The sequence below is a fragment of the Uranotaenia lowii genome, chromosome 1 (assembly GCF_029784155.1).
Source record: "Uranotaenia lowii strain MFRU-FL chromosome 1, ASM2978415v1, whole genome shotgun sequence".
In the NCBI taxonomy this organism is placed as follows: Eukaryota; Metazoa; Arthropoda; class Insecta; order Diptera; family Culicidae; genus Uranotaenia; species Uranotaenia lowii.
In genome coordinates this window covers 23,289,067-23,302,764 of record NC_073691.1, presented here as the reverse complement: position 1 = coordinate 23,302,764, position 13,698 = coordinate 23,289,067, and the positions used below count along the sequence as shown (strand labels likewise).

The 13,698-nt window shown below is 41.2% G+C and overlaps 1 protein-coding gene across 3 annotated transcripts in view; it reads left to right on the top strand.

Moving 5' to 3' along the window:
• Nucleotides 1-259: 259 nt before the first annotated feature.
• The window catches only part of LOC129749285 (casein kinase I-like), a 61,202-nt gene continuing 47,763 nt past the window's right edge, over nucleotides 260-13,698 (top strand). Inside the window, exons 1-2 of one of the 3 annotated variants that reach the window (XM_055744238.1) lie at nucleotides 260-748; nucleotides 3,899-4,939. In XM_055744238.1, coding sequence (XP_055600213.1) covers nucleotides 4,116-4,939 — 824 coding nt within the window. In that variant the 5' untranslated portion in view covers nucleotides 260-748; nucleotides 3,899-4,115. Of the gene's footprint in view, nucleotides 749-1,377; nucleotides 1,514-3,786; nucleotides 3,825-3,898; nucleotides 4,940-13,698 lie in introns of those variants that run through there. The other 2 variants (XM_055744242.1, XM_055744243.1) reach the window with 2 other exon arrangements.

The following is a 13,698-nucleotide window of genomic DNA, read 5'->3' as shown; positions in this document are numbered from 1 at the left end:
AACGTCAACCGATTTCAAACAGGTACAGCAGAATTTTAATGATTTTTCGTATATAGATAGGATAAAGTTTTAGCTTGTGTAGGTGAATACAGCTGCAAGTTCAGTTTCGTTTTGCCTTGTTGCCTTCTATCGGGTTGGCGTTGAGCCAAAATGAAGAAAAGTTGAGCCAACACACACCTGAGCTGGACGAAGAAGACAACGACGACGTTTGCTGCTGCAAAAATAAGCGAGGAGAAGGAGCAGGAAAAAAGAAAAGTGCTCTTCACGCACGCAGTACTTTGCCAGAGCACATCGCGAGCTGTTGGTCGTTTTCTTCGTGTGTGCCTCTTTTTGGCTGCGAGAAATCTTACTCTTTTTTTTATTGTTCCCCGAGTGTGGAAAAGTGTATTGAGGAAAATCATTGGTCATCGAAAAGTAATTTTTGAAAATCCGGAATTCGTGTTTTGTTGTACGGTTTTTCGTTTTGCTGCGCCGTTTCCGGGAAAAGTGATACGCTGGGGAACAAAGCGGGCAAAAGCAACCGAGCGAAAAACGGGTCGAAAGTGGAAGAAATAATTTTCTCTTGAAGTCAGTTTTTTTTTTTTGAATTTTGTGGGTTGCTTTTTGATTTCGAGTGGCTGGCCTTCGGTTGTGGGCCGCTGGAAGATTTTCCTTTATTTCCCGAGACCCGCAGTGTGGTGTGTTTGTTTGCCAGGGGAATAATATTTCCCAAGGGGAAAAGTGTAGCTGGCCACGTCGTCCGAGTTGGGTTGGTTTTTTCTTCGACTTCTCTCAATTCCTGAGTCCACCATCATTATTTTGCCTGGCCGGAAAGGGCAAGAAAATCGAGGATTTTTCTTCCTTTCCTGCACACTCGTCTCCGTGTCTTGTTCATGGTTCCCGTTTCATTTCTCGCCTTTGCACATAAATACAAGTGCAGCAGCAAAGAGACCATTATCCCTATCCTTGTTGGACGCATTGTTTTGAAGCTCTGTTGAGAGGTTTCTATCTTGCTCTAACCACCGTTATTCCCGTCACGGGGGACAGTAGTGTGCATGTTGCCCCAATCGCCCCAATCCGAGTGCTAGAAAGTGTGTGTGTGCCAACAAAGAAGACAACACAACTACATGCGCAAAACTCCGAAGAAAAAGAACATGACACACCACCTGAAAAGTGAAGAAAAAGCAGAAGATCGTAGTGTGCTGTGGTGTGGTTGGAGGATTTTTTTTAACTTCTCGTTTCCTTTATTTTCTGTTCTGTGTGTTGAGCTCTGATTCAAAAGTTCGAAAAGTGACGGAACGTTCCGTCCATTTTTTCCTCCAACCTTGACAAGTGTAAAGAGTTTTAACAAATTTTCTGGGAGCGATGGTTTAGCAAAAATCTAGTGATATCGAAATGCTCACATTCGAGGAAACCCATTTTGCATCTGCATCCTTCAAAAATCCAATGAATTAATTCAAGGTGAAAATATCGCCACACTCACTAGAGGCCAAAGTGTTTCCCTGCAAAAGTGGTGGCCTGCTGCGATTTGTGTGTGAGTTTCTTTTTTTTTTTTTTTTTTTGGTTCCTCATTATTTTGCTCCGTTTCAATGACCACTGCCAAAAGTCCGAGGCAACAACCAATGATGATCATTGGCGATGACGATGATTATTCGTCGAATTTCTGTTGCCAGAAAGTGTTGTGAAATGAAACCCCAAACGACGACGTCGAGCAAATCACGTCGTAAAGCTACACAAAAAAGTGGAGAAAAGAAACAACTCGTGAAAATGGGCACGAAAGCAAAGAACAACATCCCACAACGCACGGGAAGAGGACCTGAGAAAGTAAAAACGTATAAAGATGAGCGAAGAAAGGTCCAAAGAAGAGTCCCAGTTGTTCAACATTGTGGGAAGAAAAAGTGGACCTACCACCGGATGAGGGATAAGGGAAAAACTAACAAAAACTTTTTCAACCATTTCAGGGAATCATACTTTATGATTTGAGCAATCAGAGAAAGATAAACATTCACCCTTTCTATACTTTCAAAACTTATCAGAAAGGTCGATTTTGTCTTACAGAAAAACATGCGTTGATAACAGAAATCAAAATCTTGTAGTTCAATCTGATTGATTTTATATGAAGTAAGCTTTGTTCTTTTTACTCATTTCTATAAAAACGATGTTCCCTTATGAATTCTTAACAAATGTACATATCGAAATGTCACGAAAATCACACAAAATACGACGTCAATGGTTTACTTTTCAATGGGCGATGGAATCGAAAAGTTATTTTTTCTCTTAAGAAAAACCCGTAAGATCTGTCAAAAGTTGGGTGAAATTTTAGCTGCATCCCACTTGCAAATTCGGCAGCGCTCATATCGCTTATAAGTACATTCAAGTCCTTTATAACTGCTGGTGAAGATGAAATTATACCAATTCAAATACAGCAAGCAAAACGAATGGTAAGAGCAAGTTCTCTGGTGTTGGGAAAAGTGGTAGAAAATTTGACAATTTGAAAATTTTACCATGCAAAAATGTTTTCAAGATCTTTGGGCGTTGTATTTTTTTACAGCACTGTTTCTATTTCAGCCGTATGTGATAGAAATATTGCTATTTTTGCATCACAGCAAGCGAAACTACAACACGTGTTGTTAAAAAACTTGAAGGCCACAGATCTTGAAAATGTTTTTGCATGGCAAAATTTTCAAAATGTGCAAAAAGTGACAAAATATCTACCACTTTTTCCCAACACCAGTGAACTTGCTCTAACAACTAGAGATGGTTCTGTCATATTCTAATTCAGTGGGAAACGATGCGTGTAATATTTATCCCAAAGCCAGTGAAAAAAGATAAAACTATAGAGCACAATTAATCGGGGCACGATGAGCAGAATGAGCGATGCCGTAGAATCTAGCCGTAGCGCCGTGGCGATGCCGTAGATGCCGTAGCGAATTCAACTCGATGAAGTCAACTGAATTATAGAGCTACAGCTTGACTTCTTCTGACGATTTAGCCTATTGGTTAGGTTTTGGAGAGGTAATCAGTGGACTCGAGTTCGATTCCTGGTGGAGGTGATTTTTTTTTTTCATTTTGATTGTTGCAGTATACGGATAGTAGCATCATCCGCAAAGCATTATAAACATAATGTGTGAATTGTTTGTATTCTACAAACAGACATACATTTTTCTGTTATTTCTTTGTTTGTTGGATCTTCGACTCACCGTTTAGTGCAAAATGCATCGATCATGAATGGTAAATGAAAAAAAAATCATCTCGACCAGGAATCGAACTCGAGTCCACACTCTTCGACACCTAACCAATAGGCCAAATCGTCAGATGAAAATTAGTCAAGCTGTAGCTCTATAATTCAGTTGATTTCATCGAGTTGAATTTGCGACGGCAGAAAATGCTCATCGTTCTCCGATTAATGGTGCTTATACTGCCCCAGTGGGGGTTCTCATTATGCCCCTACAGTGACTAATCTTTAGCTTTTGGCAAAAAAAATTTGAAATGCATTTTTAAACGTTTTCACTTACTTTTTTCAAGTTTTTGCTCGCAAGGAAATATACTTTTTTAGTGTTTGAACACGAAACAATGAAGAAACTCACAAATTATAGCTGTTTTCTAGGGTTAAATTAGCGTCCTTCTTAAGGTGGCCATCATGCCCTTATCTCCCCTAATTATTGAATAAGAGGCGGAACGTAGGTCGTTAACGCACTGCGTACAAAAAAGGATGATCTACACCGTTATTGTAATGTTTTTTTCTGCTTCTGAAGATTAAAATCGACCTTTCCTTGAGCTAGTACAGATTTCGTTTTACCCGAAATTCTGGGCAATGAAACACGGAGACGAGTAAACCGGGCAAGGTGATTTGGCTGCTTCCAAAAAAATATTCAACTAATCCATGTGTGTGTGTTTTCTACTCCCCCAACAACTGAAGATCCTCGGTGATTTCGACCATCTCAGGGCAGGAGTGTCGTCCGCGTCGTCGTCGCCGTTGGCATCCGGGGACGATCAGGCGCAGGCCGTGGTGCTATTAGGCAGGCCGTGTGTGCGAAGTGTGCGCGGGTTGTTGTAGGTTGTTGGTGTAATAGTGTGCGTATCGAAAATCGGGCCCTCCAACGGAAGCGACCAAAGCCACCGCCACCGCCCCAACCATGAACGAGTTCATCGTAGCCGGTAAGTACCGGATCATACGAAAGATCGGATCCGGTTCTTTCGGCGATATCTACCTTGGTATCAACATTACCAATGGCGAGGAGGTTGCCCTCAAGATGGAAAGCCTCACGGCACGGCATCCACAGCTAATGTACGAATACAAACTGTACAAGGTACTGATCGGTGGCGTCGGAATTCCGCACATTCGGTACTTCGGTCAAGAGCGAAATTACAACGTGCTGGTGATGGACCTGCTCGGACCCTCCCTGGAAGACCTGTTCAATTTCTGCAGTCGTCACTTCACTATCAAAACGGTGCTCATGCTGGTCGATCAGATGATCGGTCGCCTCGAGTACCTGCACATGAAGAACTTCATCCATAGGGACATCAAACCAGACAATTTCCTCATGGGCATCGGCCGGCACTGCAACAAACTATTCATGATCGATTTTGGTCTAGCGAAAAAGTACCGCGACTTCCGCTCCCGGATCCACATCATGTACCGGGAGGACAAGAACCTGACCGGCACGGCCCGGTACGCCTCGATCAATGCCCACCTCGGAATCGAACAAAGTCGCCGGGACGACATGGAATCGCTGGGGTACGTGATGATGTACTTCAACCGGGGCTCGCTACCCTGGCAGGGCCTGAAGGCCACCAACAAGAAGCAGAAGTATGAAAAGATCTCCGAGAAGAAGATGTCCACCCCGATCGAGGTGCTGTGTAAGGGCTTCCCGGCCGAGTTCGCGATGTATCTCAACTACTGTCGCAGTTTGCGATTCGACGAGGGCCCAGACTACATGTATCTGAGACAACTGTTTAGGTAAGTCGATTGCTTTTTAGTTTATTTTTTTTCTTTACTACGTACGAACAGTGAAAAATCATTCAATACGGTATACAATATTTATCGATATTTTTCCCAATATTTAACGTTCTCCCAAAATAATCCCAGGGCTTATGCTAAATTTAATAATTTTTTTCATTCGATGTCCAACGGTGGTACACACGACGGCCCCAGATTTAGTCGAGTTTTTCCGTCCCAGGTTGGACTTGTCGTTGCGCGAACAAGTGCATACTTGCTGCCAACAACACGGGGGAAATCGATCTGACTCGAATTTCATTCGTTTGAACAGCGACCGAGCGCGCAAAACATCATCAGCCAGCTAGGCTCTGGCCTTATATTTCCGTTTTCGTTACTGATGCTGGTGCTGTTGTCTGTTGTTTTTTTTTTTCATTTTTGATACTACTTCAAACCTATCCAGTAGCGTGGAGCCATTATTGTAATCAACAAATGAAGCAGCAACCAGGCCGCTTACGCAAAACTGACTAAAGTATATAGAAATGCTTTTCGCAATGTAGCAATTTCGATTTAGGATCAGGACAAACTAAATCTGGCAGCTAAAGCGTAGCTGAGATTTCAATATCTGTATCAGTAAACCGTCTCAATTAAGCCGGAACAAATTTGAAATCCTCCAATTTTTTTCATAATTTGAAACAAATTGAAAAAAAGCTTGTTTGCAACAAACTTGTATACAATCTACATTGCTTGAAACTGACAAAATCAGGTTAGTTTTGATCGAAGTTTTGAAAAATCACGAATACAATAAATTATACAATGTCCATCCTCGTCAGTTTGACTTTCACTCTTTGAAATGTTTGAATTTTTTGATAAATTTATCAAGTTTTTCACTAAAATATCTTAAACTTTATTTATTCTCCCCTTCTTCTTTAAAAAAAAAAAAATAAAGCTGGGGAGGGTGAGAAAAGAAGAATTTAATATCTATCTATTTAATTAAAGAATGGAATGTTACAAAACATTTAAGGATTACGCTGCCGTTAGTTATTTACTCTACTACATATTTATAATTCGGAAATGCATAAATTCTGCGGAGTAACAAATTGATATTTTTACGGAGTAGAGAGAGAGAGAAGTTGGTCGTATACCTGTAGTCTCTGATACTAAATCGTAAAAGGAGCTTGTTCCGATTCGTGCTAAAATACATCGATGAATAATCAAGAAGAAGCGGATGTTTTGGCATAGTTTTTTTTTTGTTTTTTGTTTCGATTATAGTCGTTTTACCATCTTTATGGCATTCGCGACTTTATCAACGTTACAGTTGGCGGATCGTTATTGAAAAACTTATCCGGTACAACTGTGTTCGATGTTTACTCTTGGGCTCGAACTCGCGGACATCGGCTCAGGAGACAACAGACTTGCCAACTGAGCTATATCACAAGCCCTCGTTTTGGCATAGTGAATATAAGATTTGATACAATTTCATGTTAAAAACTGGACTAACTTGATTATTTCATTTTCCATCCTTTTATACTAAAATTACCACTAGATCCCTAGACCTCGACATCCATCCTCTTCTGATTTTGGTTAACGAAATTCCTTCGGTTTCGCCCGACTTTATTCTTTCGGATTGCTCTTTTTGCGACCTCTTATCTGGCTTTCGGCTCGAAGACCTTCCAATGACTGCCGGTCCAATGAGCTCCACTTTTGCTCCGGCTTGACGATCTTCCAATGCCACTGTTCTGACGATCGTCCACGACACTTGTCCGACGACCTTCTAACGCCCCGGCCGACCATCCCCCAGTAACTTTGGCTCGACGGCCTTACCCGATACAGTCTGACAACCTTCTACGGCTTATACCGTATTTGTTTATGCCGAGTGCTGCACTAGTGTTGCACTAGTGCACCACTAGGTGCTGTCAAACTGTTTGTTTATTCGGACAGTGTTGCACTGGTTTTGACCTGGTTTTGCACTGCCATCGAGCGGTGTTGCCCCGAAAATTTTGTCAGTGTTGCGAGAGAGCGTGTGAGTGAGTGAGGTAGCAATACACTGGCGACGATTTGTATTTGTTTTTATCGGGTACGGTGGGGAGAGGAGAAAACAAATACGGTATTAGTTCTGATAACCATCCACGACACCAGTTCGACGACCTCCCATTTCTGCAGCCTGACAATCTTCCAATAACTCCGGCTCGACGACCTTCTATGATATCAGTCCGACGCCCTTTCCATGGCTCCGGCCGGACGACCGTCTAATAAATTTCGTTAACTTCGACTTCCCAGTTGGTCTAGTTCGACGACCTTCCAACGGTTCAGACTTGACGACCTTCTCTGATATTAGTTCTATGGCTCCGGCCCGAAGACCACCACGTGGCTCCGTCTTGATGACATTCAAATGACCCTGGCTGTACGACCTATAGTTGGCTTCGACTCAACAACCTTTCTGGCTTGACGACCTTCTATGATTTCAGTCCGACGACCATTTATGGCTCGACTTACCCTGACCCTGACTTACCATAATGCTAGTTTCCTGTAGAATCCTGTCAGGATCACGAAAAGGAAAGGCGTACCTTTCCCAATTCCAGGAACTGGCCTACTACACGAGCGATGCCAGGAACTGGTAGAGGAAAATGTTTCCCCATTGCCGGAGAGCGCTTGCGCTTTGCCACCGACGTCAGGAACTTCCGACTGAGCCCTAAAAACAGCACTACGATCGCTGCAGACAACACGTGGTCTCACACTTATGATTTTTTTTTAATTTTCGCTGATGAACACGGATGAACACTATAGTATACAAGTATCACACAATCAATTATAACAATATAGTTTAATTTACTTTATTTATAGTTCAATACCTAGAATCAATCATACATTTGTAGTTGAATCTATTATATTTACAGTTGAATCAATTATACCAGTACAGTTGAATCGATCATATTTATAGTTAAATATTAGAGGTCAACCAGAAATGTACAGTTGAATCTATTATATTTATAGTTGAATAACTACAATCAATCATACAATTGTTGTTGAATTTATCATATTTATAGTTGAATCAATTATACTACTACAATTGAATCTATCGCATTTATAGCTAAATGTGAGACGTCAATCAGGAATGTATAGTTGAATCTATTATACTTGTAGTTGAATGTCTAAAATCAACTATACAATTGTAGTTGAATCTATCATATTTACAGTTGAATCAATTATAGAATTCATTATATTCAAAGTTGAGTGCGTAAAGTCAATCATCAGTTTGTAGTTGGGTCTATTATATTTATATCAACTACGTTTTGATGATAAGTATAACCAGCTGAAATAATTAGAACAACTGTGGTCTTTTTTCTCCGTGCAACCCTGAAAAATCAGGCGTCTTCTCTCTGAAAAATACCTCTCGTACATTTAAAAGAGCTCCTAATGACTTTCTCGTCAGTCGATGCTGGTTGGTCAAGGTTACGTTTTTTATTTTTTACCAGTGCCGTGGAATTTTAAATGTGGGTTACAGATACATTTTCGATGTATTTATGAACAAGATAAAGTTTTACGACCTCATTTTTGTTTTTGAGTAAATTTTCTACTGGTAGTTGAGGCTCATTAGACACATCCCATGCCCATGCAGTTCGGAATTGAAACAATCTTTAAGGAAATCAATTTGATACATCTTCTTCTTCTTCTTCTTCTTTTTACTTGAACAGCTTCAGCCCTTCAGCTCAGCCGTTCGGGGGTAAGGGCCAGTAACTAAGACTATATGCCCTGTTTACGGTTTCATGTTGATTACAAATCAATTTTGATTTCTTTGGTGAATTTAGCTACTTCTTCGTAATGGGATATTTCTTTAGATTTGAATAGCTCCTGCAGATTCGTGTACTTGGTATAGAAATCGTACTTCCTCCTTGTCGTGGCGAAACGTGGGCAGCAGAAAATGATGTGATTTGAAGTTTCAGGTACTTTGCAAAGTTCGCAGTCAGCATCGTCGTTTATTTTCATTTTCGCCAGCCAGTGCTTGGAAAAGTCGTGGCCGGCCATCAAGCGATTTAGTAGCCTTACATCTTTTCCGTTTAGGTTCTTTCCCACAAACCATGGTGCGGTGGAAAATTCCGGTTGTATCGTATGGAAAATTTTTCCTTTTTCAGTAGAGTAACGTGTGTACCAATCTGTTGTGCTTTCAGCCAGTATTTTCTTCAGAGCGTTGAAACCATCCGTAAGCATGTACCCGTTTTCGATCACCTGTCCTGACTGGAGACTGTGTTTTGCCAGTGCATCTGCCACTTCGTTGCCACCAATAGAGACATGGCTTGGTATCCATTGGATGGTGATCCGATGTCGTGAACAGTTTTGTAGAATTTTCAGCAAAATACTTTCGGCTTCCTTGGATTCCTGTGCGTTAAGTAACATCAGGCACGACGCTTGCGAGTCCGTGTAGATCACGGCTCCCTCGAGACACTGCTGGTCGATCATTTCTGTGGCTTTGTGGATAGCTAATAGTTCCGCAGAGGTGATGCTGGTTTCTTTAGCAAGCTTTTGTGATAATCTCGTTCTTGTTTGTTCTACAAAAACTCCTATACCACAAACCGACCCATCCTTAGAGGCATCTGTAAAAACACGGCAACGACCTCGATATCTGCCGTTCATAACGAAGAGTGCCAGTTGCTTCAGCCTCATTGGATTTGAGTTTTGTTTCGATACCGTTAGCCCTTCTAAAAATGGAAATACTTCGACTTTTAACAGGTTGCTAGAACGCTCGATGGATTGAATGCTATCGAATAGTTCTCTGTTCATCCAATAAGTTCTTTCCATGTAGGTGAACTGATTCCATTTGTTCACATCGTCTGGTAATTCGATTGTTCTTAATTGACGCGCGATCAGATTATTTCTTGACATATGCCTACAGATTTCTCTCGAAGCGATATATGTGTTCCTAAGATCTACCGGCTCTTGACCACTAAGAGCGACCAGTACGTTCCTAGGTGTGCTTCTAGTAGTTCCCGTGACTTTTCTCAAGGATTGGTTGTTGACGACAGCAAGAATATTGCGGTTACTTTTGCTTGCGTTATTGTACACAGAGCTCCCGTAATCCATTGTGCTACGAATGAGTCCCTTATGGATTTTTATCATTGATTCCGGGTGTGCACCGTGTTTTGCCCCACTTAGAACCTTAATCATATTAAGTCGATCTTGCACTTTGGATCGAACCTCTTTTATATGCAAACCGAAATTGAGATATCGATCGAATATAATGCCCAGGTATTTATGAGATCTAACTGATTCAAGCAAGGTGCCGTTGAGTGATATATTTAGCTGTTTGTCACCGTGTTGGAACAAAATCGTTTTTGTTTTTTCTGGGTTAATTTTAAAATTCAAAGACCTCGCAGTTTCAGTAAAATTGTTTAAATATGGCTCTCCGATTTCGTTGAGGTTTTGTAGGTTTTTCGCTCGAACGAGAATCCCGAAATCATCCGCATACTGGACGAGCATCACGTCAGGATGTTCGATTTTGTGCAAATTTACGGTGTAGACGTTGAAAAGCGTGGGCGATAGGACGTCCCCCTGCGGTAGACCATTGTTAATTGTTCTTGAAAGCGTCTTTTGTTTCATGTGGAAATTTATAGTTCTGTTTCTCAAGAAGGAGAGTATCCAACGAAGCACTTCGTAGGGAACTTCTATTTGCTGCAGAATTTCTTCCAACTTATCGATGTTTATCGCGTTAAAGGCATTTGACAAATCAACGCATATCATAGCAGTTAATAGTTTGCACCTTTTGTTTTGTTTTACCCAGTTTAGAACAAAAGATACACATGCATTGGTTGATGTGTGTTTGCGGAACCCAAATGAAGTTTCGGGCAGAATTTTGTTAATTTCAAGAAAATCTTGGAGGCGCTCTAATACTGCCGAGTTGGCCATTTTGGTTATTGTGGGTACTAAGGAAATTGGACGCTTACCTGCTACGGTGCTCTGGTCTCGACCAGGTTTTGGTATGGCGATCACCTTAATTATCTTCAAACTTTCGTCCAGAGTTCCTCTCATCCACATGTCGTTGATCAATTCAATTATCTTTTCGGTAACCGCGGGTTTGAGATGGGTCAGTAATTCGTACGAAAGGTTGTCTTCACCGGGAGCGGATGTTTTCTTTTTCGAAGCCAAAGTTCGATACCAGAAAACTTTGTCTAGCAAACCACCGATAGATAAAGGTAATGGTTCCTCGAACGGTTGCGGGTCATGTTTTCCAAAATGCGTGTCTAGAAACTCCTCGGCCATAGCTTCGTCCTCTTGCAATAAACAATTTTCCTTTTTATAAAACCTTTTTCCAGTCAAACGACCCACTTTTTGCCAGAGTTCCTTCGAGCTAGAGAAAGGGCTCACTTCGTTGGAAAAATCTTCGAATTTTTTAAAGATCTCCTCTCTTTTCTTTTTTTGGAAAATAGCAGCTTTCCGTTTATAATTTAAAAGATTGTCAATCGAAGAAGTTTGATTAAACTTTTTCCTCGCGGCAGTTTTTTCTTTCCAGGCCTCGTCGACGGATTCTGACCACCAAAACTTCGGGGTTTTCAAATTTTTCATTTTGTTTTTCTTGTGAATTCTTTTCATTTCAGAGGAAAGTTCGGAGAAGTTGTCGAAATCGTAGTGTTCCAGGTTGGCCACTTCTTTTCGAATAAGTGCTTTGTTGTAGAAAAATTTATTGTTTTTGTAGGCATTCGTTTTCCATGAGATTTCTAAGCACATATGATGGCTTCCTATTCCATAGTCTAGTACCACCCATTGTACCATGTCAACCAAGCTTGCAGAACATAGAGATATATCGATAGCGGAAGAGCGTCTGTTTAGTTGCAAAGGAACGTATGTTTTACTACCATTATTTATTACTATTAAATTAGTGTGATTAATAACCTCCACTAGCTTCTCTCCTCTCGCATCGCAGATTTCGTCTCCCCAATCTGTGTGATGAGCATTGAAGTCACCACCAAGAATGACTTTTGTGTTATGGTCAAGGTTGGCAATAATAGCATTAACATCTGTCTCGAATTCATTTATGGTGATCGATGGACTGACATAAACAGAGCAAATTGTTAAATCCAGCTGATTGATGCGAATAATCACGGTTTGCGTCCAATTGGAAAGATTTGTGGGTGTTGGTAGTCTATAATAGCTAAACGAGTTTTGAAGCAAAATCCCTGCTCCACCGTAATTGTCATTACGGGAATGTGGGACAAAATGGTAGTTGGGGAAATTGTATCTGTTAGTTTTCTCAAGATCTTCGTCTGTCCATATCTCTGATAGTATGGCTGCTGCGTAACCACCTCCAGACATTACTCTCTGAATTTCATCTCTGTTTTTATGGAAACTTTGTACGTTTGTTTGAAGAATTTTAAATTCAGTAGTGGTGGTAGCCATTTTAGCAAAAAAGTAAAATCTTGTATGGAGTGGTTTGACAAAAAACTGAGGAATTTTTGTTACTTTTTGTTCAATACAACAGAATTTGCAAGGTTGAAATGCTTTTGGGTACAATCTTTAAATAACGTTTTTACTTCCTCTTGGGGTCCTAATATGCTTATGAATTCTGAGTAAAAACTCATCATTCTTTCCTGATAACTACGGTCCAAACTTAATTTAACTTTTCTTACCGCATCTTCCCATTTTTCCTCCTCCTGTACCTTTTGTGGGTTATTGAGCGCTGCACCGCTACGACTGGTTCCTGCTACTGGTGCTACGATTCTATCTCGTTCCTCAAAAGTGGATCTTGCACGGGCGTCATCCACTCTGGCTCTTTTAACGTTTTTGTTAGTTTGTTTTGGTTGGTCCTTGAACATTTTTACGGCTGCTTGAATCTCGTTGCGTTCTTCATTCGTTTTAATCCACGCTTCTCTCATGGGATCCTTCAATCTGAAGCTCCCTCGGGTCATATCGGCGAAACTCTCCATTGGAGTTGGAAATTCTTCTGCGTTCAGAAGTGGGGCATAAAAATTACGATTGTTAGCTGATACCTGTTCTTTAGCTTCGGTGTACGTCCAGTTCCGTTTTGACATGAGGGTTTTTATGTCTTGCTGTTTCTTCCTTTCGGGGCATTGGTTGTCGAGGGAGTTGTGATCGTTGCTCCGGCAATGGGCACATTTCTGCTGTTTCTGACAATTGATGAATTGTTCAGCCTCCTCGTGGCGTTCTGAACAGTTTCCACAACGTTGAATTCCTTTGCAGTTCTGTGCTTTGTGTCCAAATCTGAGACACTGGGCACATAACAGGATCGATGGGGTGAAAGGTCTGATTTTGGTCGAGCAGCAGAAAAGCTTTACAGACTCAGGTAACTGCTGGGATCTGAAAGTGATGCGCAGGCGATTTATCGGTTCCTTCTCTTTGCCTCTGAACATTCTGGCGATACTCACAATTGGTACATCACTCTCAATATCACCTTTGACTTCCTCAACGTCGATATCGGTTGGTATTCCTGCAATAACACCTGTTATGCAGACCAGGTGTCTGGGGATATACGCTTTGTATCCCGATCCGGCTTTGTTGATCTGCTCCACAAGCTTGTTTGCCTTCACGTAGCTACTCAGGAAAACGATGATTTTTTTCTGGCTAACGTATTTCATATCGATTATGAAATTTTTGAAAACGTCCATTTTTTTGATGGTGTTTCCCAGGGCGAACTTGTTAATTTTATCGGTCGCTTTTTCGGATTCAAAGTAGACTCGATAGGGTGCGGAATCGGTAGCGGCATACAAAATTTCTTCGAAAACTTTTCCGGTCGGTTTCTGGCTACCACTTTCTTCATGGTTCCGGCTTGCTCC